General features: G+C 41.5%; 1 protein-coding gene across 2 annotated transcripts in view; it reads left to right on the forward strand.

Moving 5' to 3' along the window:
• Positions 1 to 20,309, forward strand: part of opcml (opioid binding protein/cell adhesion molecule-like) — a 257,691-nt gene extending 237,382 nt beyond the window's left edge. For both annotated transcript variants that reach the window (XM_035626940.2, XM_047330590.1), the window contains 4 exons: positions 15,150 to 15,287; positions 15,561 to 15,681; positions 16,555 to 16,706; positions 16,953 to 20,309. In XM_035626940.2, coding sequence (XP_035482833.2) covers positions 15,150 to 15,287; positions 15,561 to 15,681; positions 16,555 to 16,706; positions 16,953 to 17,053 — 512 coding nt within the window. In that variant the 3' untranslated portion in view covers positions 17,054 to 20,309. The remainder of the gene's footprint in view (positions 1 to 15,149; positions 15,288 to 15,560; positions 15,682 to 16,554; positions 16,707 to 16,952) is intronic.
• The last annotated feature ends 5,075 nt before the right edge of the window (positions 20,310 to 25,384 follow it).

The following is a 25,384-nucleotide window of genomic DNA, read 5'->3' on the forward strand; positions in this document are numbered from 1 at the left end:
TTTTGATTTGTTCAGGCTGAAATGACAATCTTATAATATGGAGTATTTTCAGGTCGCATCCTATATTGTCTTAGCAGGTGTATATGTCATGTTAAAATTATGATTTTTTAGGATAGATGACATGTATGTACAAGCTGACCAGCTGGAAGGTGGCGAAGGCCCTCTTGAAACCCCTCTGATTATTATTATTATTATTGCGACAAGAGAATCGCTAATTTGAGGGGTTGCTCCGATTTTTATGAACCCAGAATGTATGTCTTTGTGAGGTGTTCCTGATAGGCGGAGCAAAATGGTTCGACCGTGCCCCCCAAATGTCAGTCCCGTAATTGCGATCATCCCACATGTACGAAATTTGGGAGGCAGATGTATCATGTCCAGACATACAAAAAAGCCCTTTAACAAACAGGAAGTCTGACATTTTTCTTTTTTTGTTTGTTTTGTGTGGCATTGTTTTGCCATTTCACACAATTCATACTTAAACGAACTCCTCCATACAGATTTCAAGTCAGCAACTTCAAATTTGATGTGTCATCTAAACACCTTTGGGATCAAAAGTTATTGCAACCCTGAGTTTTCGGTACACGCCATTACCAAATGAATTCTAAGGTGTGTTTAGGAGTAATGCAAAGTAATTTAAATCCCTTTCATTTAGTGTCTACACACACTCTCATGGTTGCCGTTGAGAAATGAGTACAGACGTTTTGTAGGCACGCTGGAAAACACTTTTAGCTTCTGATATTGATCGATATCCTGACACGAGGCCCTGGTTAGTTCCTGCTGCGGGTCTGCAGTTCTCCCGCTGACACATAATCGGTCCAGTCTTCAACAAGTTTTTTTGAGAGACAACTCGTTTGCCTTGGATGACACGTGTTGGAAGGAAACACAATCACCGTGCCCAGATCACGCTCCCAGGCTCAGGTGGTGAAGCTGGTAATGTGAACCATTCTTGAACAAGACACCGAACCCAAATTTCCCGCTGACAGTTGGCTTCCATCAATGTGTGAGTGATCGGGCGTGGATGAATAAGAAGACAGTTGTAAAGCACTTTGCATAATAAAAGCCCCATAGGTTCACATCCTGTCTCATGGTTCATACCGGTGTTGGCTCTCTCGGCATTTCACTAAGACGCCGATCTTTCCCTGACCTAAATCATAAAAGCATTATGCCTTCAACGAGCGAATATTGCAGGGGAAGAAAATGAAAAACTTTGACAGGAAAGGTTTCCTGCATGTTTAATATGCTAATAAAAAAATTGATGTACCTGGTATTACATTTCCCCCAAAACACAATACAATTAGTGTGTAGGATCATAATTTGTAGGAGACAGGGTTGAATATTAAAACCTCTGTGAGTAGAAAGTAAAGAGAGAAAAAAGTCTAAAACTGTGAACAGAGAACAGTCAGGGTTTTTATGATGTAACTTTATAAATGAACAAATTAATTTTTGTGATCAGACTACTCTTGTGGATCTTACAGCACATGCGTTCCCCTACGTTTGCTGGATGTTAAACCAAGTGCAACGGCTCATAAAAGCAGGTTGACTCACTTGGAATCAATAATGTACTGTAGAATTATCCTTGACAACACACATCAGCCAAGTTTGATACATAGAAAGGTCAGCAAAAATGTCCTCCGATGACATGGACAGGTGTGTAAAGGATTTGTGTGTGTTGTTAATTTGCTGTATGCAGTCAACATCCTGCCGTTTTGTTTTGCATTGATGCTTGTGAGATGGAGATATTATAATCTGACATACTGTGACACTGTATAACGAACGCTGTTCGCAGTATCACAATGAGTTAAGGCCGTTTGCCGGAAGCCCCGCTCGCTAATGGTTCACTTGCTGCTGCTAACTCGCAGGTCAAGTAGCCTAATGGTGCCATCGTCCTTAGACAGCTCACGGTGTGTCACTGTGTTAAGCCCTCTCTCTCTCACACATACACACACACACACCATCTCATACAGGCTGTCGGGACTGTGGTATTGGTTCAGGGGTAAGTGTTACTGATGGCACTTGTTATGAATCAGCAGAACTGCTGTGTTATGTTGCATTTGATGGGAAGCGCTCCCGGTACTACGTTGCGAATGCTTTCAATTAACAAGGCTTCATAGCTCTGGCTGTCTTCCAAGCCGGGAATTTGTTAAATCAACCTCATTATTATGCAAGTGACACAGACGTAGATATACAGTATATTTACATCTTCTGTGACGATCGTGGGATTGGGCCCCGTTGGCTTTCAACAACCAAACCGACTCGTTTTGTTGCCTTAGACTCACATGAGACTGCAAAAATAAACAGAATCGGATAAAAATTGAAATAGGAACCAATTTAAAAGCATCTATAAAGCATCAACAGATAAAGTCTGCGTACTCTCAAACATCAGGCGACTCCAGAGCTGAGGAGCCACTTTAGGAGAGACCTTTTCCCCCCCCTCCACTATAGTCTGCAGGGAGCCATGATGTTTCTTGGACCTCATTAATAACAGTGGGGGTTTTTTGACTCGTCGTATAAGGAAACGGGAGATAGCGACTTGACAGATGCCTGGGTAGATCGAATTACTCCAAGTTTAGTCCAGCCTGGATGATCTTAACGCATGAATGAGTCATTCTGCATCGGCGGGTGATGAGAATCGCCTGAATTTGAAGATAGTTCTGGTGGTTATAGGGAAGACGCACAGCAAGTCTCAGTCCAGTCTGGGAGTCTCAATATGTGGGGCTACAGCTACTGAGAACCCAAAGAAAAAATGTGTAACTTTATCTAAAAAGAATAAGAGTCGCCTGACTGAGCTGATTTCAAGAATTTACAGCTTAATCTAAGATTGATAATAGAGACCGACGCTTCTCCTAATATGTAGAATACAGAGCAGAGGCTCTGACAGTACGGAAGCACTCATTTGCAACGGATATAAATAGATGAGCAAACTTTAATTAATGTAATTTCACGAGATTCGGAAATTAAGAAGTCGTGCAAGTGGCTCCGTTCTTAAAAATTAGGAAAATAATCTCGTTCATTTTAGTGGATAATTTGAAATCCATATGTTGATGCTTGTTACTGGTTATTTGCAGGACTATCTTAATAGGTCAAAGTCAGATACGTTTTCTTAAAGTTAGATTTCTCGTCTAATGCAAAACATATTTGACAAGATGATGTTTCTTTGGAGACCACAAATCATTTGACAGGGATTTTTTAGGCAACCAGCTCATAACCTCACAGAGACTATGATCGAGTTAGATCTCTAACCAACATAACACTTGTCAGTAGAATATTAAGCTGCAGTTCACAAATTCTAAATACAGCTGGTAACATATAAGTGACACCAAAGACTGAGACCTCCATGCAACATTTAAAGTTTGAACATGTGGGCTTTTATTTGAAATACCCAATACTCATTTTGAGAATGGCACATCGTCCATAACCTTATTTTATTACAAAAGTGTTAGTTTGACCTGTGAAACGGATTTTTCCACAATGATTCAATCTCTAGTAAAGTCAGTCTTAGGTCTTTCACACAGTGTTTAGTTTGAGTTTCAAATATGATATATATATATATATATATATATATATATATATATATATATATATATATATATATATATATATATCATACTCATAATGCAATGTTAAAACACACTGGTGGCTTCTATCGGCAACCTTCAAGATGGTTGACTTTAAATTAAAGTTTGGTTTGATTAAATAATTAATAGGTAACATTTGGAATGCAAACAAATATCATATTCGTGATGGGGTTTGCAAATTTTAAGGTTTATTAATGAACCTGCATGCAGCCTCCTTCCAGCAATGAGGTCATTCTTCAGCGCCGCACAAGGGCAAAAGCTCCCCTTCTCCTGCAACCCCCCGTTATTTTCACTATAGCTTGTTACTTATTAAATGTCAGCAGTCTCTTAATTAGTCTGTACAGGGCAGTCACAATTGTCAAAGGGAAAAAACTATTCTGGGCATTATATCCATGGAGGATGCCATATCACATCACAAATTGGAGGTGCTGCCAACAGTGATGGTCAGCACTTTAATCGAAAACATCATTTGCACCGGGGAATGTGATAGTTACTCATATGATGCCATGTATCATATCAGCGATAATTAACAATAAACCGTGGGGCTGTGTGAGGTAAAGGATACAGGCAAATAGCACTGGTCTGTCCGATCAATCAAACAGGAGCGGAGGCAGAAGACAGTGCTGAAGTACAGGCCTCTGACCACACAGCTGTGTTCTGTGTATATATTATATATATATATATATATATATATATATGTGTATATTAGGGGTGTGAATCTTCACTGGGTTGCCTCAGCTTCACTGGGTTGCCTCAGCTTCACTGGGTTGCCTCAGCTTCACTTGGTTGCCTCAGCAAAATACTTTGAGGGAATGCACTTCAGTTGAACAGACCCTACAGTGTCAACAAGTAACTAAATACAATTGTTGGCTCTGACTATAATTTATTGGTTTGTATTTGATTGTGCAGGTCTAGGGTGGTCATACATGAAATAGTTTGTACCACATATATTTCCATAACACCTATTCTAATATATATGTGAATAACACACCTATTGTACTTGATAATGCTATTATATAGGGACAACCATATGCAATGCATATATTCCTATAAGTAATACATATATATTGTACTGTTCAAATCATTCTGTAAAGTAAAAATATTATTTTAAGTTGTTTTATTGTGAGGGGGCAGAATGGAAGAAAGGAGCGGATGCGCTGTAGTGTGTTTGATGGTGATAAATAAAGTTTTTGTTCAGTTTTGGATCACGCTGGTTCATAAGACGGTCTCCCTGTTGTAATTTTGTATTAATGATACAGTACAGGCGCAACAATAAACGCTCGGTTCACAGCATCAATTCTTGGCTGAGCTGCGTCCGATGTTTCCTTGGCAGGCGTTACTACTACCAGGAGGTCAATTTGAACTTGAAAAACTTAATTGACGGAAAATCAACAAGTAACGGCAGTAGGCTATAATCGATTATGATCTGTCACTGCATTGATGCAGCATCGTCCACGTCCGCATCGCGATTGCGTCGTAGAAACGACACCCCGAGTGTGTATATATACAAAAGCCGAAGCTGAGGATATGTGTAAGATTGGGCATGATGGATATGGACTGCTGAATTCAACTGGTGTTTCCTGTCATCCTCCCACGGTGCCACTGTGGCCTCGCCTGGCCATGACTTCACTCACCGAGTTAAACTGGTGGCGAGCGCGGATAAAAATCCATGACACTCCAACACAGAGGTGCAGTGTCATTCTCTGCTCCTCGCTGTGCTTCAGTTTTTCCTCCCCTCTGCGCCTCCATCCACCGTGTCCTCACACTGCGGTGTAAACAAACCCCTGCTGTACCCGACCTGAGGTTCATTGTACACTCTTCTCTCTGCTCAGTATCGCCCTGACTTTCCCACCGGTCCTGACGTGCGTTCACCGTTTAAACATAACTGTCTGACTATTACGTAAGACATCATCAGTTCTGCTGAAGCTATTCAGCGAATATAATCACCGGAGTAGATACACACTCTATACTGTATGTTTATAATTAAGAATATTCAATATGTGAAATTTCATTTCAGTTAATTCCAGCTACCTGTCATCAGTGTGTTTTCTATTTTGCGTGTGAAGACTTTATTCAGGCAGCATAAAAAACGTAGGAGTATGTCAATGGTTTTTCCGAAGGGAGGCCAGTGAGGGATCAGGTCCTTGTCACGGCACCAATTCAATACAGTTCAATTGAACTTGTATAGAACCAGAGACCAGCAACATGGTGGTATTCAAGCACTGTCAGAGTGGATGGAAAACAATGACAGCGATACCAAAAGATCTCAATATCATCCCTCCCAAGAACAATCACCTGTTACCATGGCTGAGACCTATCTTTGAAAAATATTTAATGCTAAGCCGCCGATAACCCTTTTTTATCCTGCTAACAAGCAGACAAACAGACGAACCAATCACCAACAATTACATAACGTCCTCATAGAGAGAGAGAGGAGAGAGCAAAAAAAGCTGTACGGACGGAATGGTAGGCCGAAGAAATAATAACATTGTGGTGTGGTCTAAAGAGATATGTGTGTGTGTGTGTGTGTGTGTGTGTGTGTGTGTGTGTGTGTGTGTGTGTGTGTGTGCGTGCGTGTGTGTGTGATGCACAAAATGCTTGAACAGGTAATTAAATAGAATAAATGATGGTTACAAAAGCTCTCCGGTTGTCTTAGAAACTCAACCAACAGAAACCAAAGCTTTCACCGTGGGCAGGGGGGGAATTTAATATAATAACAGCTGTCGCCGCTCACTCACATGACATCTACGGGGAATTAAAGGCAGGTGTGACTGTTATTCAAGGTAAAGGAAAGCAGATGATGTTGTTCTGGGCACTGAGATTTATAAAACACACTTTAAAGATAAATGTTAGCCCTTATTATTTAGTAGTAAAATGCTAATCCAGTGTTTTTACCTTTTTGAAAAATCTTACACGCAGCTTCATGTGTAAATTTGATTTGTGCCGGTACTGGCGGTGCTGTGTGATGAATTTACAGATTGTGGGGAACTCTCCACTGGCTCTATAAACAGTTATCAGGTTTGTCTTTCACTAATACTTCATTAGGTGTGATCTGGGACGGAGAGCCGCAGATCTGCATGGACTCAGAATGCCTATTTGCACAAACCATTTAAAGGGACATTGACCACTAACAAGAAACTAACTTGATGCTATTGGGAAATCAATTCACCCCATGGGACTGTATCAGCTCCGCTTCTAAAATCACATTACTGTCTGGACTAGTTTGTCTGGGAGCGGGCCGAATTCTACAGAGCAAAGGAAATATTCAGTTCAAACACATTTCAAGGGTGAGGAAAACGTTACAAGATTGACCCCTGAGCCTGTTGTGTGACCCTTACATCGGTGCAAACTTGTCCTTCATTCAGAATCCCCCCAAAAATCCTCTGATTAATTCAAAATGACACAGTGCTGCTGAATCCACAAAGAAGAAAATTGTATGTATTTAAATGGTAAATGTGCCGCATTCATTTTGGTCTCAGTCTCCACGACCACTCGCAGCGCTTTACCATTCAAGTCACATTCACACATTCACACAGCGCCGCTATGTGCAGTGCTTTTCCATCGCACGTCTTGCATACGCCCGCTGGCACGCCTGCAATTTAGTTTTTGTGTCCTTCTTGACTGGAGAAGCAGGAAATCAAACCATTGACCCTTTTCAACTGCAGCCAAAGATATCCTATTTTCATACTGAGGCTGAGCAGCTGGCCTTGGAATGTTTATGTCAGGGTGCATATGTCACATGAAGCAGGCAGCAGCATAATATTGCACAGTTCTTATAAGCTACTAATGCCTGAGCAAGAGGTTTTAAAATGACGCAATTCCCTTTGACATCTGTCATACTTATTGGGTTGAAATGTGCATAAATGCTCAGCTGTAACTACACTCTGTACTGGCCTGACGAGCTCCCACTTGGCAAACTAATAGTTAGCAATGCTTTCACTTTTTCACCAGTGCAATGTGCATCGTAATATATTATGCAGGGGCTGTTTTGTCAGCTTAAAAGGTGAAGAAGATATCGGCCTTCTGTTCCTGCCAGCCATTTAATTCCTGTATGACTTGTGCCATATGCCCTTCAAAGCTCGAGTGGTCGTTTAGCATGCACCCTAAATATTAACCGCCATTGCTTCCCTCAATTACCATCTGTCCGTGTGGAAAGAGACCGGCTCCGTTTCGCCTGACTTTGGAAACAAAAAGTTCTGCCCGATAGTTGCGGCTGTTATTCATACACCTTTCATTGTCAACAAAGTCAACAAGGAGATTCCTACTGTAAAAGTTAGCAACATTTAATCTGGATCACAGACGTGGTCAGGTACAATTTTGTTGTAGAATAGGCAGAATAATGTTTTCTTCATTGTGATTTTCTTTCAATAAAATCTTAGGATTTTTATATGGATGAATTTTATTATTTGCATGCAGTTTACACATTGACAAGAGCTTTTGAACAATTTGTTACATGACCAAATTTGCTTATTAGATGATTCATAATAATGAATCACTAAAGGTTAATTCACTTCAAATTGACATGGTTTGGACTAAGTCAAGACTTAGACAGCACACATAGCTGATCAGTCATGAGACTTGAATGTTCGCTTGCTTATTCGGCAAAGTTGTTTCCATCTCGCATTTTTCCAGATTAACTTTTTTTTCGCAAAAGGCAAAAACCACTTCAATCCAGCGTATAAACTTTTTTGCGAATTAGAGGAAGTTTTTGCAAATGTTGCCCTTTCCATGAACTTTTTCAACTGCGATACATCAAAATGCGCTTTAAAATAGTTTGATGAAACATTGCTTATGAGAAACTGACTTTAGTTCTCACTTAATTTATAATCAGTAAACATTTCCTGTGGAATTTATGATGTCAATCACTAGTTTCACGTCTTCTGCAATGCAGCATGATGTTCATTTTGTAAATTGTGGTCTCATTTGGATTAAAATAGACGATAAAGCACAGTATGAATTGGAGCATGGATACAGGGTGATTGACAGCTGGTAAGGTGAGGGCGCAGTGGACAACCTCTCAGTCAGACCACACCCCCAAATTTCACGTCTGGTTGCAAAAAAAAAAAACAAGATGGGAATGGGTATACGAAACTCTATAGGCTTCAAAGCGACAGCTCCCAAGCCAAAGGTTGGGGTCATTGTGGGTTGACTCTTGCATTTACTAAAGCTGTTATGTAAAGTTTACCAGTATTTGCACAGCATTTGAAGTGTGCAGCTGTTTAAACCCAAACAACAAAGAGGGGCCACAAAAAGAGAATGTATTTTACGTATTTCATTTGCATAACACTGCAGCCTTGCGGGAACATTCACCTGCAACAACTGCATGCAACAATTAAACAGCAGAACACTGTTGCTACAGTAGTAATACACCCAATCCCATGGGCCTGGTGCTATCACAGCAGCTCTGCGGCAGTTTGGTAATCGTCAGAAACTCACGGGACATGGGCGGGGATGTAATGACTAGTCCTTTAGTCTAGGCACTACATTAGTCACACTGCCGTCGTACTGTACATCCAAAAGAGAGGAATAAGGGATATGAGAGTGTATCCAGCAACAAGATCAGAAATGGTTGCCAGCTAATGCACAGGGATGCAAAGGATACCAACCAGTTCAGACACCTTGCCCTTTATATTAGGAGCCACCTCTTGGACTCACATTCTCTGTCTCACAAGCTTCTGTTCCACACCAGTGCTGCCAAATAAATGCTTTTTAGGGTCTATTTTTGAATGATTTTTGTTGCTTACCAAAGGTCACTTGGAACTTGAAACAAGTCTTTTCACCTGACACAGTCACATCTGCCACAGTGATTACCATTCTTGTGCTCGTCTCCACATTTGGTGTGATTAATGCTAAGCCTAACACTGGCGTTCAAAATCTGTAATGTGTGTAATCTGGGGGAGAGTCCTGAGTGCTGCAGTACAGGTGCAGTAGGAAGGGGATGTAAGATGATTGCCTGTACCCAGCCACCTACTTGGAGACCAAACACATCCAGAGAATATGGCCACCCTGGCCTCCATATGCTATCACCCTCAGGGGGAACGAGTAAAAGGAGAGTGAAGGTGATCCAAGAGGGTCATCAAAAAGAGATAAAGACGATGGCAGATGCAGCTAAACTTTAGTGTGCCCTTCAACACTCAGACTCATGCCCTAGGCAGAGGTTTTGGTGGAATGTGACCGCAAGGTGAGAGAGAAGAGAAAAGGCCAGTGGCTGGTGTCAGCAGGAAACCAGTCCTGTGGGAGAGACTGTGCTCAGAGGGCAGCTGGAGTGTCTAGCCATCAAAAGGAGCGTAGACCGATTCAAGTACCTTGCGCTGGGTACAGAATTCAGCTTAGAGAATAACCACAGGGCTTTGCAGTGGTTAGAAACCATGGAGGTCTACAATTACCTGGTGGCTGCTGTCAACGCAGACACAGTGCTTCACATCAAGTGTCCACAAGTGTCTTTTTCAGGCAAGTCCCACATACAACCTGTCCCACATCCCTGTTCTCAGACAAAAGGACAAATCCCACTTCACAACCACCACCACCACCACACATACATAGTCTGTATACTGTACTGAAACATGTCAACAATTTGGATGATAATAAAATAATATTAATAATAAATGAGACGCATTGAAAAAGAAGGATCTTAAAGACATAGGAAATTTGTCTGCTTTGCCAAGATCAAGGGTTTCATACCTTCTAAATACATCAGATGTGCACAGGATAACAAGAAGATGGCAAATGGCCACATGGTGTTATGGATAAGCAGAGTACCATTTGAATGGTTACACATTACAGAGTCAAAAGTGCTCTCCAGGATGTAGGTGGACATGTTCCCTTGTTTATGTTCAAGAGAATACTTGAAGGAGCAGGATCTCAGGGGATTCAGCACAAGATGCGAACTCCTGCTAAACCCAAGATGTCGCCCGTTGGTTTATGAGCTGCCGTTTTGAAGCCTCGAAATTTTGCATTTGGACCAGCACCATAGAAATTGAACCATAAACTCCTCAGGAAAATGTTTACTGATGTTATAAATCAAGTGAGAAGAGTCATTTTCTCATGGAGTCGCCATCTGCTGGTGATTCCAGAGAATATAGGCTTCGGTCACTTCCATGTTGGCTTAATTTCCCTAACCCGCCGACTACATCCTTTTTTATATACAGTATATAGCTAAACCGAAACAAAAAAACAACCTCAAACAAAACAGCGAGATGGTGTGGACGAAAAATGGATAAAGAATCACAGGTTTAAAGCTTTTCAAAGGATGAAAGCTTTAACAGTAATGATATCGAATTTATAATGATGCGTTCACATTCTGAGGACTGCACTGATAACATTTAATGGCGAGTTGTGCAGTCCAAGTGATATTAAATGTCAAAGTAGTAGGTCATTGTATATTTCTGACGGACCACTGCACACAACCACAATTGTGGTAAAAAAAAAATATTTTGAAACCATATCCATTTGCCACAATGGGAGACATTTTCATGTTGGTTGGTGGTTGGTTTAAAAGAACTGTAATTAACCAAATTCTTTGTGTTTGTATTGGCAATTGCTGTCACATCCCTACGTGCATCCCACTGAAACAGCCCACTTGACAAAAAGCTTGAATTAGAGGTCTGTGCAATATCACACATAAATTGATGTTAATAACAGGTTCTTCTTCTTTGCTGTCTTCTTTTTCTGTTCTTTTGTTATTTTGGTCATATCAGCATAGCCTTTTAATAGATAGGCATCCACATATGAAAGCATGCTAGTGTAGTTTGATGTATTAGTGTATAGACAGATAAAATTATATCTAAATGATATACAGTATAACGGCAAGCACAGCTCTATGTATCTCTGTGCCAAATTTTGATGATTGTTGTCTGTTTTTTTTGTTTTCCTGCTTGTGCCAGAACAAAATATGCCTGCACAACTGCACTGCTGTGCGCAGAATACATTTGTGACACATTTATAGGAGCGCTTGCATCTGTGACACATTTATCCACAAACGTATGATCAAACAAGCACAGCGGAGTCACAGTTGCATCGAATGTGTTGGCAAGAATTGCACAAAAACCCAAACGCGTTAAGAGAGGTTGATTATGCATTCTGTTATGTAACAACTTGGACTATATACAGACCATTGTGTTGTGGGAAAAGAAAATAAATTGTGGAGGGAGTAACCAGAACGCTGCACTGTCAGCTGCCAACAGCCCTGCTACAGCCATGCACCTCTGAGCGAAACGCTAACATCGGCATGCTAACATGCTCGCAGATACGATGACAAAAAAAATACAGTGCTTGAAAATTCTATTTAATACGTGTACCATTTCAGTTTAGCCTGTTAGCGTTGCATGATTCCCTAATTAGCACTAAACACAAAGTGCAGCTGACGCTGGTGGGAATCTAACCTTATGGCTCAATGAAATGTCAGGTATCCGCCAAAGTCAGGAGAATTTAATAATTCATCCTTTTTTTCACTTAAAAACTAAAATGTCAGCCTCGTGGTGGTAGTTGGGAATTTAAATTTCATCGCAATCCACTTGAATAGCTGAGATAATCAGTGAGAACCATGGACGGATCAACCAACTGTACACAAGCCTTCCTCAGCCCTCGATAGCATGAAGCGCTCATTCACAGTATAATTACCATAGATGATGACAGATCTGATTCTTCTGTTCCAGGAACAAAGCGGGGGGACGTCTGTATTGTGTTAATTGGTGTACGATCAATTCAAAAATCACTTATGTTGCCTCAGTATTCTCGGGACTCGTCGGTCATGTGCACCTCCACCAGCAGCACTGCAAGCTGCCGTGGCACAGTAGCCCCGATGCCTTCGGGGCTACTGATCGTCACGTTCATTTTACTCCTGTGGCATTAATAATGTCATGCTAGGCCTTTGCCAGCATGTCAGAGTGTGCCCGGGGCCCATTTCACCAAAGTGATTAGTGAGCACTGCGTACACAGAGATTGCAATTGGTCGCAGTGTGAGATATCGCAATTGCTTGCCGCTTGCAAATCTAACCTTATACGTGGCAAATTTGGTGAATCGTGTCCCTGATTGGATAATGCTACACTGAAGTCTTATCTCAATAGTTTTTGCACCATTGTACTTATACTTAGGAGTCAAAACGTAGACGACATCTGCTCTCCTGCCTGCTGAAGGTACATTTCAGCAGTGTACAATGAGCTAAACTTAAAAACCTTAACTGTGAAATTAAAATTGGGGCCTCCATTAATGTGTCGTAAACGTATCTTTTTTAACAAATGCTTTTAAGGTTTTAATGGACTTTTTCACAACCTGCTCTGTTGAGTGATCTCTATCGTGAAAGTTATTCTTTTTTCTTTCTTCTGTTCTTTTTTTCTTTCTTTCTGCAAAATCCGGTCTTTTCCATTGCACTCCTTGTAATTGAACCACAATAATCGTTCTACAAAAGCCGCACAGGATGGCGTTGCAGCAGCAGAGCTCCTTAAGCTGATGGCGAATATGGCCGGGGTCCACTGAGTGCTTTTTAGACGCTCATTTGTGCCAACCGCCACCTGGTACTGTAAAGTCACTCCCATTAGTCATCCAGTCATGCTGTACGGCCGCTGATGCTGTGCTCTTGTTTTATAGGGAAATATGTGAGGATTATGACTTCTTTATATTCATTTGTATGGGTAAGTTAGATTGAGGTTTATATTATAATGCATAGATTGTAACCATGTCATTATATGATTCTTTATTCAATTCAATTCAAACACTTTATTTGCATGGTCACGTAGAGTAGTACACAACTTTACTTTACTGTTACTTGTTACTTTACTTTTGTTACTTTACTGTTAACAATGCGAGCGAGTATGCACACACAAACACACACGTCCAGTCTCTGCAGTGGATTAAGTGGGAATCGAAGTGTTTCAGGGAACTGAGATGAAGATTTTTAAAGGTCCAGTGATGAAGTGTATCTTAAATGGGCAGAGCCAGAAGATCATTTTAAAAGGTTTAATGTAGAACTCATAACAAAGACTGCGTGCGATGACAGCGTGAATGATCACAACTGGCTAGTGATCAGTCTTTTACAACCCAGGACCAGAGTTCAGAGAGGGTAGGCAGAGGCAAAAGCTGGCACAGGCCCAATACAGAAGAGATGGAAGTTGGAGCCGGCTGAGCGTGGCAGGAGCAGTCGAGTCAGATAGATGATCCTCAGCATAGTAAAAACAAAATCACACAGTGACTAATATTTAGGTGGAAAGGCAGGTGACAGAAGTTATGATGAGGTTTTGAAAAAGGCATTAGAGTAGGCCAAGCGTTTCCACCCAGGTGAAAGATGAACTGGCCCTTATATACAGCAGGAGGAGGAGGCGTGGATTAGGAGATGGGACAAAGGTGCGTGGATTAATTGGCGAGAGACGGAAGGAATCCGGACGCCGCGGTCAGCCGGTTAGCGTAAAAGCGCTCCCAGGAAACCAGGGAACCAAAGGTCCACAACTGTAGACTAGACAAAACAGTAGTGTGATATGCAATGTAGATAGTAATAATCCAGTGTACTAGAAAGATAATGAGGTAATTAAATTATAATTCAAAAGTAGACTTCCTTCCTCCCGTGGCCATCATTAAGGGGGCTGCACAGTACCGGCTAGTAAGTAACTCAAAAGCAGTTTGTCACCCACACTCCACCTAATGTAGTTATCCATGATGAAAATGTCCAATTACCAGTGCGAGCAGTTCCCCTGGTTGTGTGTAACGAGCTGATTATCCCGAGCCCACAACCTTTGCAGTGAATCCCCCAGCCAACAGTGTCCGCAGCTGAGGATTTGGAAGAAACACAATGATATTATGCTAATGCGGAGCTATTGCTGGATTGACATTTTCACTGATTGGGATTAGTTCTCCGATCCATTTCCCCCCCACCCACGCTGCAATATCTCCATGTCTCCCTGTCACCAGAACATGCTTTTAACATCCTGGGTGTTGGGGCTAATTTGTGGTGTTACTCAAGTGGTCTTGGATGCAATAAGCTCATTTCCGAGCCCGTGCCCCCGAGCCGTCTGCCGCCTGGGGACATTTGGCGAAAGCAAATCCACCAATTCACAGACTCCGGTTGCGGTCTGTTATTTATTCATCTTTTTTCTGTTTTAAACTCAGATCATCATCCATTTATGTCATCCATTTACACATCAAAGGGGAGATATTAAACATGCCTCTATGTCATCTAAAAAACTTACATTCATCTATGTCTGCAAATCCATTACTTTGACAAATAGTCATTTTTAATAAATCAGGCAGTATGCCAACATCCCCGTGGCATAAAAGTACCGTAAAATATATGCACAGGAAGTCCTGTCAGTCTTTTACTTTCTGTTTAAACTAAGTAAATCAGTTGAATATTTGCACCTTGGACCTTTAGAGAGCACAGATCTTCAACAGAGACCCCCGGACTGGATCTGTGGATGTCGCATGTGTTTACCAGGCGGGGGGGGGGGGGGGGGGGGGGGGGTCCAATGAAACACTGGTTACATTATGGTAAATGTGTTTTTTTTTTTGTTGAGCTTGGGGAAACCCCCACCGTCGACTTCAGAGTCAAGCCCGGCTGACAAGCTTTTTTTGTTCTCTCTCCACAGGCACCCACAAATTTGTGACGGAGGGGGAAAATCTGGAGCTGACAAGCGTCACCAAAGAGCAGTCAGGGTCGTACGAGTGCATCGCTTCGAATGAAATCTCGAGCCCCGACGTCAGGACAGTGCAAGTCACCGTCAACTGTGAGGGCCGACACCATCACACTCATGGTCAAACTATAAAACGATCGGGGTGGGGGTGGGAGGGACAGAATCCTCGGATGAATCCTGACTGTGTTCCCGTTCGGTTTTCATTTTCATTACAGTCCTGATGCCAACCGCCCTTGGGTTGGGAAAAAAAAAAAAAGAATTACAGAATTACTCTACATGATACTGTATTTGTGTTCATCCTGATTAAAACGGAGTGTAATATGCAAAGCGACATTGAAAAAACCTTTTATCACTTTGTCTTCACAGATCCGCCCTTCATTTCCAAGGCGCGGAGTACGGGTACTCCGGTCGGACAGAGAGGAACGCTGCAGTGCGAAGCCTCTGCGGTCCCGCGGGCGGATTTTGAGTGGTACAAAGAAGACCGCAGGCAAGTTTGTTTGTAGTCGGTATTAAAAGGCACCGTAGTACCGACGGCTGTGGGCCGTGGGATTACTTTAATTGAAATAAGCCAGACTGGATCATCTTTGTTGATAAGTGATGGCTTTCCACTGATATTCTTGTTTCAAACGAGATTGTGCTTTTGATGCAATCAGATGATTCTCCACGCCCTGTATCTTTTTGGATCTGTATTTAATCACATTATGAACACTTCAAAAAAAAAAGAAAGAAAAAAGATTAAGAAAATGTTCACTGCTGCAGCACCGCCGTGTTTGGCCTGGAGGTTCAGAGAATGTTCTAGGGGAATGCAGCCCGTTTCCAGCTGATGTTCACGACCAGTCCCCCAGAGCTGCCGAGCCGATAATAAACAACAGCTAACTGTTAAATGATCCCTGAAGGTGACAGGCGTATTGTTCTTCAGGTCCCCGAAAGACAAAAGAATCAGTTCCCGGAGAATAAAAAGTTGGAGGAAGCCGAAAGAATGAAATGACCGGGTCGTCCTCAAACACGAAATACGGCAGTGAAACAGGGAGCAGACGAACAGGCAAGAGCGATGAGTTGAACTCGAGTGCGCTGGAGGATGAAGATCACAAATGTGCAATTACGCCAATGAGGCACTGATCTGATTTCAGGGTTTTAGCTCTAATATGGAAAAAAACTCTTCACAGCCTGTAGGTGTGAGGGTTTTGTTTTTTGTCCTAACTTTGTGCAGATATAAAGCTCAAGTAGACATGTGCTAGAGATTTGAACAAAATGCCCAAGCAAACAGAAACGTGGCCTCTGGGAGGATTCAAGAAAAGCACAGTTTTTTTCTTCTCTTCTTCTTCGAACCACTGACAGCGGCTCCGACTCTTTCTTACAGGCTCTTCAATGGACTAAACGGGGTCAAGATCGAGAATCAAGGTAGACAGTCCATGCTCGTCTTCTTCAACGTCTCGGAAGAAGATTATGGCAACTACACTTGTGTCGCCATCAACACCATGGGAATCACTAACGCCAGCATAATCCTTTATGGTAAGAAGTATACTGTATGTATGCTGATTATTGTCATTAATTTCCAAATGGATGGGCTCTGATTGCTGTTTTCTGCATGTAAACAGCTGTGCACATTAAAATAATCTGTACGCTATACACCTTTTCATTTCTCCCATTCACTCGTTTCCATGGCAATCGCAGCTACCGATGTACATGTGAATGCAGTTTCTCTCACCTTCATTCTGACCCTGACGACGGAGAACGCGTTGTCTTTTTCGCCCGCAGGTCCCGGCGCGATCCACGACGTGAACGGCGCCGCCGTGTTGCCCCGCCGCTGCGTCCGCCTGCTGCTGACCGCGACCTTACTCCACCTGCTGAAGTTCTGATGCGACACGCGCGACGACCGTCGAGCTCCTCTCGGCAGCGAGAACAGACTATTAGTCCTATTAGAAGAATGGAAATCCAAGAGCACCACTGGTTCACCTTTAGTTATCTGGATTTGTTTGTTTTTTTCTTTTCTTTCCGGCTTTGCAACAGAGTCTGTTCACTGTCGGCTCGCCTCCACGGAAGAATTGAATCATGCACTAATTTGACGATGGTAGAACTTCTGAGTTTGTGTTCCCCCCCCCAAAACCGTTTTGTATGTGGAAAGGGAAAAAAAAAAAAGATAAAAAAATAAATGTAACTGTTAATAGTTGACTGTTTATTGCCCAATATTGAAGTGAACATTCGGATTATTATTATTGTGTCACGTCCTGTTCAATATTTGTACTATACCATTAAGCTTTTTTTTTAAGTAAATGACAAAAAAAAGGGAAAAAATGCAACGTGATTGTTGAATTTTACTGTATTTTTACAGTTGTATGCAAAACAGGATAATATGTCATCCATGATAAACCGTTGATTTCTCAGGCAAAGGTCTATCATCGTGAATCCTATTTTTTATTTCTGTTGTAGTATGTGTTGAAAATGTACAAATGTGTACAGACAATTCCTGCACTGTTGTTGTTTTTTTTGTTTTTGTTTTAAATTAATTTGAATCAAAATGCATACTCTTGTCAAACGGCATTTCCTGAAACACCTAATCCCAGTGTCATAGCAGCTTCATGGTGTATTCATGCTGAAAATCTGCAGCAGGATTTTCAGTCTCCAAACATTGAACACTTTCATGATGTGTCAGTTAGGACCACGAGCCACTTCCAGTCTCTCCAGCGACATACTGATTAATAAAAAATAAAACTGTTAATCTACAGCAAGTGTGGATGGCATCAGTAAAGTGTCATGCAAGTGGATGGTCTAATTAGCAGCTTGAAACTGAACTGAATCGTGGGAAAGAGTTACGGTTAGCAACATTATATAGTTTTATCGTATATGCTATAATTTACTCAGTACGTTGTCAAGTTACCTATAGAAACCTGCAAAAATACCTTCATATTTAACAAAGCAGCCTTTTACAGTAAGTTTTCTCAGGCAGCCACGGTGGTCCTCAAGTTTTCCTGGATGAAGTCAGTGGAATTTTATGCAATTGAGGCGTGTTGGGATTTACAGAGGCAAACAGGTTGCGGCTCATCATAGATCACGTTTGGGTTGATTTTATTATGAATGAAATAATAAATATGAATTTAATTTGTTCATAATATCTCTTAAAATCATTGGATTTGCTTTGAATTATTCACAACCGATCAATAGGAACTTGCAAGCTTATAAACTAATAACTATACAATAATAAATATGATTTCCCCCCCCCAGGCAGTCATTTGTTTTTATTGACAGCAGTATGGTTGTTCTTTTTTGTAAATCTAAATAATAATAATTATAATCGCTAACTTGTCTGGTTATGCAAACGGCAGTGTTCACTGCTCCACCACTACCACGCCACAATAACATAACTCTGGCAGGAGTAAACGTTACGCTCATAGTGATGGATTACTAATAACGTACTGTAAATCGACTGATGAAATGCATTAAGAAAATCTGTATATTTCTTTCATTATTTCCTTCACAAATTAATTATGAAATTGAATGTTAAGATTAGGTTTTACACTCAAACCCGTTCTGTCTCTTCGCCACACAAAAAAGGTGGTTAACCATATTTATCACCCGGGTATATTAAATATTTTAATTTTCCTGTGAAGTAGTGGAGTTGCTCCATTCAGAACCTCTTCAGCGAAAATGCGCCTGTGGAGGTCGGGGAGTTTTGGACAATTTCTAATCTTAATTAAAAAAAAATTAAAAACGGTGCACAGCTCCAGCCAAGCCACAGATGACACGAGCAGGAATATTTCACGAATGACAGCAAAGTCAACAGGAATGAATGTTCCGTGTAGCTGCTATGAAGCTTTTCTTTTATGTTTCTTTTTTCTTCTTCTTCAAGTGTAAGGAATGTGTGCTTTCAATCTGGTTTGCCCCGAGATAAATGGCAGACGCTGTTCTCGAGACCGCAGGAGTGACTGTTGTGTTCTGCGGGTCAGTGGATGCAATTTCCACAAATGTTTTTTTTTCCCAGTCCGCCTTGCACAGAGATTCTTCCAGTGACCAGAATATTCAGTACTTACAGCACAAGTGATTGATAATGTGATGTTCTGCTAATTGTTAAGTTCACGCCTGTGCATACGTGTGAGTGAAGAAGTGTGTTGAAGACAAAAACAACGGGGGGTGAGGTCGATGTACGTGGGAATGCTTTTGTTGTACTCACATGTGAAGTTATGTGCTTGTGATTGATGGTTGAACCAGTCGGCTGCGGACTACTGTATGTCACGGGCTGACAGGGGAGGTTCAGGTGCCTGCAAACGATAAAGTGAAGGGGTTACTGTAATGCTTTCCATTCCAGATAGATGAAACATGATAAATATTGATGTCAATACGCTTGAATCAATTTGTTTAAAATCCCAATTAAAACAGAGCTGATACTGGAATTCACTTTAAGGCGTATATTTTTGCGTATAAAAGCAACTGCGTTGTTGACATGGTGACACACTGTTTTTATTGGTTCAAAATGACATTTTTTGTACTTCAAATAGAATGAATGTAAAGATGGACAGTGCATCTCTACTTCCTCTCACTGTGCGAAAATGCAGCAAAAAATACTGCTGCCGTATTGTGCTGGTGACTTCACATGACTGCACAGGAGTGATTGTGGATCACGCAGCAACAAACTCATTCGACCAATCACGAATCAGTTTCAGCTGTCAATCATCATATTTCACCTGTTTTATACATATATATATGGCATCAAATAACTTATTAAAACCAAACTTGGACATATATCAGTGTGATCAGAACTACCTACCATGACCTTTGCTTCATGTTTAGGGAGCGGCCATGTCGTCCATCTTTACATACAGTCTATGACTCCACATTATCTATCAACCCCTTCAACTCCCCGGGCATTTGAAAGTTTGCAATATTTCAGAATTCATTTGACTTTGAGTTCGCAAACAAAGACTTCCATCGATGACTGCTTCGTTGACCTGTTTTACATATTTTTACGACTTTACTGGAGGTTCGGCACACGATAGTCAACTGTGCGGTATATAATCACTGTATCATTTGATGGAGAGAGATTGCCCATAAACTGCTTACATGTGAATTTAAGTTGCAAATCATTTGTTTTGACTATGACCCAATACATATGGTCTCTCAGTTCTTGCTTCTTTCTTTTTGTGGATCAAATGGTTACAGAATTAACTTTCTCTTCTACACTGTTTTGGTATTAAAAAGGTGATTACCGGTAAACATATGAAGACTTTGAAGGGATAGTTGAGTGATTTTCATCGCTGATCACCATCTCCACACTGTAACAAATTATCTATGGCTGGACGAATCCATATCAATAATTTAGGGAATGAAAATTGTCCTCCATCTGAGGTTGGATTGTTAACTGCTCTACCGGTCCATCAGCACAGTCACCTTTGGATTTTTTCTGGGTGTGAAGTGTAACTGATCAAAATAGCTGAGGTAAGAAGGTAGAGATTAGTGGTGTCAATTGGGTGCCTTGAAGAATCCCGTTGCACAGCTTAGGCAGTGGCCATACGTCCATAAATCCCAGGTTGTGTTTGCTACTAATAAAGACATCCTTAATAAGAGACATTGTATTGCCTACAAACAGCCCCCAGTGAATAAAAGCAGTTCAAATTAGATAAGGCCTAAAAATAAACCATGTGGTACGACCCCACGAGGACAGGAGCAGCAGATGAAAAACGATCAGTCATGACCAGAACTGATCTATGTTGCGGAGAGAAAAACACATTATAGGTCACAGTTCATTCAATCGTTCACCTTTTTGAGGTGATATTACGTCGCTGTTGCCGTCAGAGGGGTGGAACAATCAGATTTTATGTCCACGAGGGGCCAGAGGAAAAATATGTCTATATCTGCAGCTTTAAAGAGAAAAAAGATTAGTTGAAAGCAAAGAGAATTGACAGGTATGACAGGAGATCATACACCGACAGACGTGAACTGCACCTCAGCCCGCATTTGCATAATCAGTCCAATACCATAGAAAAATAACATATTTTGAGCATTTATTGGAAAAACAGATCAACTTTGCAGCTCTACATTAAGTCCTGTGATCACAGGGTAACTATTCCTGTCATTCCATCCTACTCCTGTCAGCACCACCCCCGCACATCAGCAGCATCCGAGTTGTCCCCCCCCCCCCTGCTCTCGATGAACGGGAGGATTCAGTGTTGCTGCTGTGGGAGGCGATAGGGACTCGTACAGTCTCGGGACAACGACATCAAACATCTGCATGCGATGGATCCCGGGCCCGTCGCGGTGTAAGCTCCTTATCAGAGCATAAAACTGTACAAAGGAGCAGAAAAATGTGGGGCAAGTTTGGCAACTGGTGTCAGTCGAGGCGCATGTTTGGCTTTGTGTTTTCTAAGCGACTTGCAGGAGATGCTGACAGATCCGCGAGATATCCACGCAGATTCTCTCGCCTCGGGGTTTGTGTGAGTGGTGAGCGTACTTTTTTCTCACATCAGTCATGAGCCACTAGTGTGATTACATCACGATGTTGGTTCCTTCCAAGTTAATACGTTTTAGTTTTTTTTTGTGTTTTCATTATGAAATGAATCGACCTCCCAGGCGTTTTACAAGCGAGGCCATGCCGCCCTCCCTTCCGCGAAGAGTTGAATAAAACGTTTTTCTGAAAAGGTTCTTGAAAGAAAACAGTTTTAAACCTGATGACAGCATGAGGAGGCCTGATGTGTTAACCTGCCACTGCGTGATGAACACCAACAGTGGTCTAATTGCAATGACTCATTTGTCCTTTTTGGTCTTTAAAAAAAACAACAAAAAAAACTTAAATGTAGGCTACTGTCAATTCAGTGTGATCGTTTTGAATAGACTTTATATTCAATATGATAATATGATGCCTTCATCAGCCTGAACCTGCGCGTTTTCTTTTTAAATGAGGGTTTGTCTCCAAATCTGTCCAAATGTAAAAAAAAAAAGAGCTATTAAGAGTTGTTAGCAGCATTTCAAAGCAACATACAGTGATTTATTACTGTAGCATTATTATGTCTGTGTGTGTGTCTGTGTGTGTGTGTGTGTGTGTGTGTGCATTATCTGGTTTGTGTGTGTGGGAAAGAACATATATATGAATGACAGAAAGTGTTTTGCACACTGCTAGCGAGGCGTCCATTTCTCATCACTTTTCTAAGGCTGGAGTAAATGACGTTACACAGTCTTAGGTCGTAGGTGGCGGATTATAACAGCTGATTATAGCCTGCTTTGCTTTCGCTCTCTCTCTTGGAGTCCGTCCCCTCGTTTCTCCTAGTTACTGGAAACAGGTCAAAAAGTTTTACTAGAATTACATGTTGGCAGGCCAAGAAAGGTCAGCTTGACGTTGGTTGATCGATAACCAACAGTGATCGCTCTGACCATCATCGGTCACAGGGATCATTGTCTACCGGACGTTCACATGAACGCGCATCACTAAGACCAGACGTAGTTAAGACGACTTGTTAGTTCGGTTGGTGCAACCGATGTAAAGTCTCTCATTCTAAAGACTGGTCGTAACTTAGACCGTCTCAACAGCTGCCGGGCCCTGGAGCCCACATCCCCTGTATTCTGTCTACAAAAGACATTCGAAAAGTGATGAGAAATGCCCGCCTCACTCGCCATATGAGCTCACAGTTAAAAAAAACAAAACACTGTGGACACAGACAAATCTCCACATGCATTTGCAGATCTGCTATGGCAGAAGTGCAGATTTGCAGATTTGTTTACACACACAATATGATTGAGATACAGTTACACAAATCTCCACACACATGCACACAAATAATATTGCTAAAGTATAAGCCCCATAATTAATCCTCAACCATAATGTCATGAGGGCCTAGTATACTGACAACAATAATCTTCCTTACCTAAAAGTCAGTTTTCCCTGTCGGAAGGTTCGCAAAATCTCCTTTTTTTCAATAGCCTAAAACACTGTTTCACGTGTGGAGGTGAAACAACGTATTGCGGATACATATTGCTGCCATGGCAGAAATAGAAAAAATGATCAGCAACACACTATGACGTGAAAAGTGTATTGCAATAACCAGAGATTTTCCACAGTATAACATGATATTTTTTTTGATATTAAGACATACACGTTATATCAATATACTATTCCTCACAACAATTTTTTAATTATTATGTGAAAAAATTCCTATATTGTTATAACCTCAAGATCATGCTTGAATGATGAAACAGAGACATCGGTGAATGTGGCTCATTCGTTATAACATTTTACTTCGAGATTTTCCTGGATAATATTGTAATGACGTGCTTTAACAAGTTATATCAGTGAGTATCATATTAGTAAGTAATAACATGATAGGTTTTACGTTATAACATGATCAGTTTGTGTATCATAAAAACGTGAAAATATCTTGTCATATAATGAAACACATCTTGTTACAACAATAAACCAACAATTTCACATTATAATGTGATACTGATCTTTTTTTTTAATTTTCTGGCATGGCAGCAATATGCTTCCATAAGAACAAATGTATAGAAAAAGTTAAGTTAAGTTAAGTTAAAAATATATATATATATATATTTGCACATTTAGAGAGGGCCTAGGACTTATGGTAATAATAACTAGGTGATAATGTCCTCATGAGGGTTGATGATATCAGAGTATCTTATGGCAGCGTGCAGTAATACTTAAGCTTCTTCATGACATATGTTTGAAAAATAACTACATTACTGTACATTGCACTCTCCTTTATCACGAATACCAATGGTACAGAAGTCTTTCCGAGTTAATAAACGCAACGAGGCAGTCATCTGCACACGGGGTCACGTGAGGCGAACGTCCCGCTTGTACGGCAAGCAGCCGGGCTGGTGATTCATGAGTCAGCCAGAGCTTTGTCCTCATTAACTTAACCAGCAAAGTAAGATTAATGGAAAACTCGCTAAACTATTTCAAAAATAATCTTAATGACCGTTTGGGGGTATTGTCCGAGAATCAATCTACAGGTTTTCCACCGTTTTCGGTCTTCAAATTAAAGGTCAAGAGATGTAGGGGAGCAAATACACGGGAGCGTGATAATAACAGTCACATACATGTGATGATTATGTTGTTTTTTCAAATCTCCATGCATGGAAACTATGACACCATGTCCTGTATGTCCATATTTTTCCGTCACATAAATAAAAAAAAAGTGATAGACTTCCCACATTGTGCTAAAGAAAATATGCCTGAACCTTTTCCATCTGTGAACAGTATCTATTTTGCTGTGTGATTACAACTGTATTGATAGAAAACAAAACAAAAAAACCTCACTTGTAAGAATGAAGACATCAGTGTGTAACATGAGAGGAAGCCAAGAGTCTGGCTTGGCCTTCGCTCTGGTCTCACTTTGTGCAAACGCTCCGACGGCATTATTAAATCCGACTCTCTGATGAGACCCGACTCTTTGCCAGTGCGAACAAAACGGAGGCATCTTTTACTCATCTGGAGTCTTTGAGGTCGGCCCCACATCGCTGCTAAGTAGAGGAAATACTTGGCAGCGTCTCTGCCTTCCTGTTGTCCTTGTTGTTTTTCATTTCTCTTCTTTTTTTCCCCCGCCTCGCCATGTTTCTTTTTAACCTTGTACTTTCTTCGGCATTACATTAGCAAATTCTCTCCAAAAGTCTCCAGTCTCGCACGCTGTGAACCTCTCCCTTCTCGCGGCCACTGTACGGCAACTTGCTCTCGACTATTCTGCATGCATAACAATGATCATTGGCCGCGGTAATCCAAATACAACACTGCACAGCCGTTGGCCTTCACTCTGACACAAACTTGCATTCATTTGCAACCGTCAACCGATCGAATCTGATGAATGCGTTCTTTTTTTTTTCGCGGGTGAATTATGTGGCCTCGCAGGGGCCGACGCCAAATGAATCTGTGTCTTTTGCGAGCTGAAGACGAGCCAGTGAACGCACAACTTTGTTTGTGAAGGAGTCAGGGGCGCAGCGACGTGTTCACTGGTCATGTGTGTGTGTGTGTGTGTGTGTGTGTGTGTGAGAGAGAGATGGAGAGTGTGCATGTGTGCGAGTGTGTGTGGGCACAGCTGGCTGACAGCAAAGGCAGGTCAAGGACAGAGCTGGAGGGGAAAGGAACAGATCAGAGGCCTGAACAACTGCCGAGGTCCCCGGTCGATTGTCCGCCTGCAATCACGCGACGACACTGGATCACCTCCGTGTCAGGGGGAGAGTGTACACGCAGC

The sequence above is a fragment of the Scophthalmus maximus genome, chromosome 2 (genome assembly GCF_022379125.1).
Source record: "Scophthalmus maximus strain ysfricsl-2021 chromosome 2, ASM2237912v1, whole genome shotgun sequence".
NCBI classification, from domain to species: domain Eukaryota; kingdom Metazoa; phylum Chordata; class Actinopteri; order Pleuronectiformes; family Scophthalmidae; genus Scophthalmus; species Scophthalmus maximus.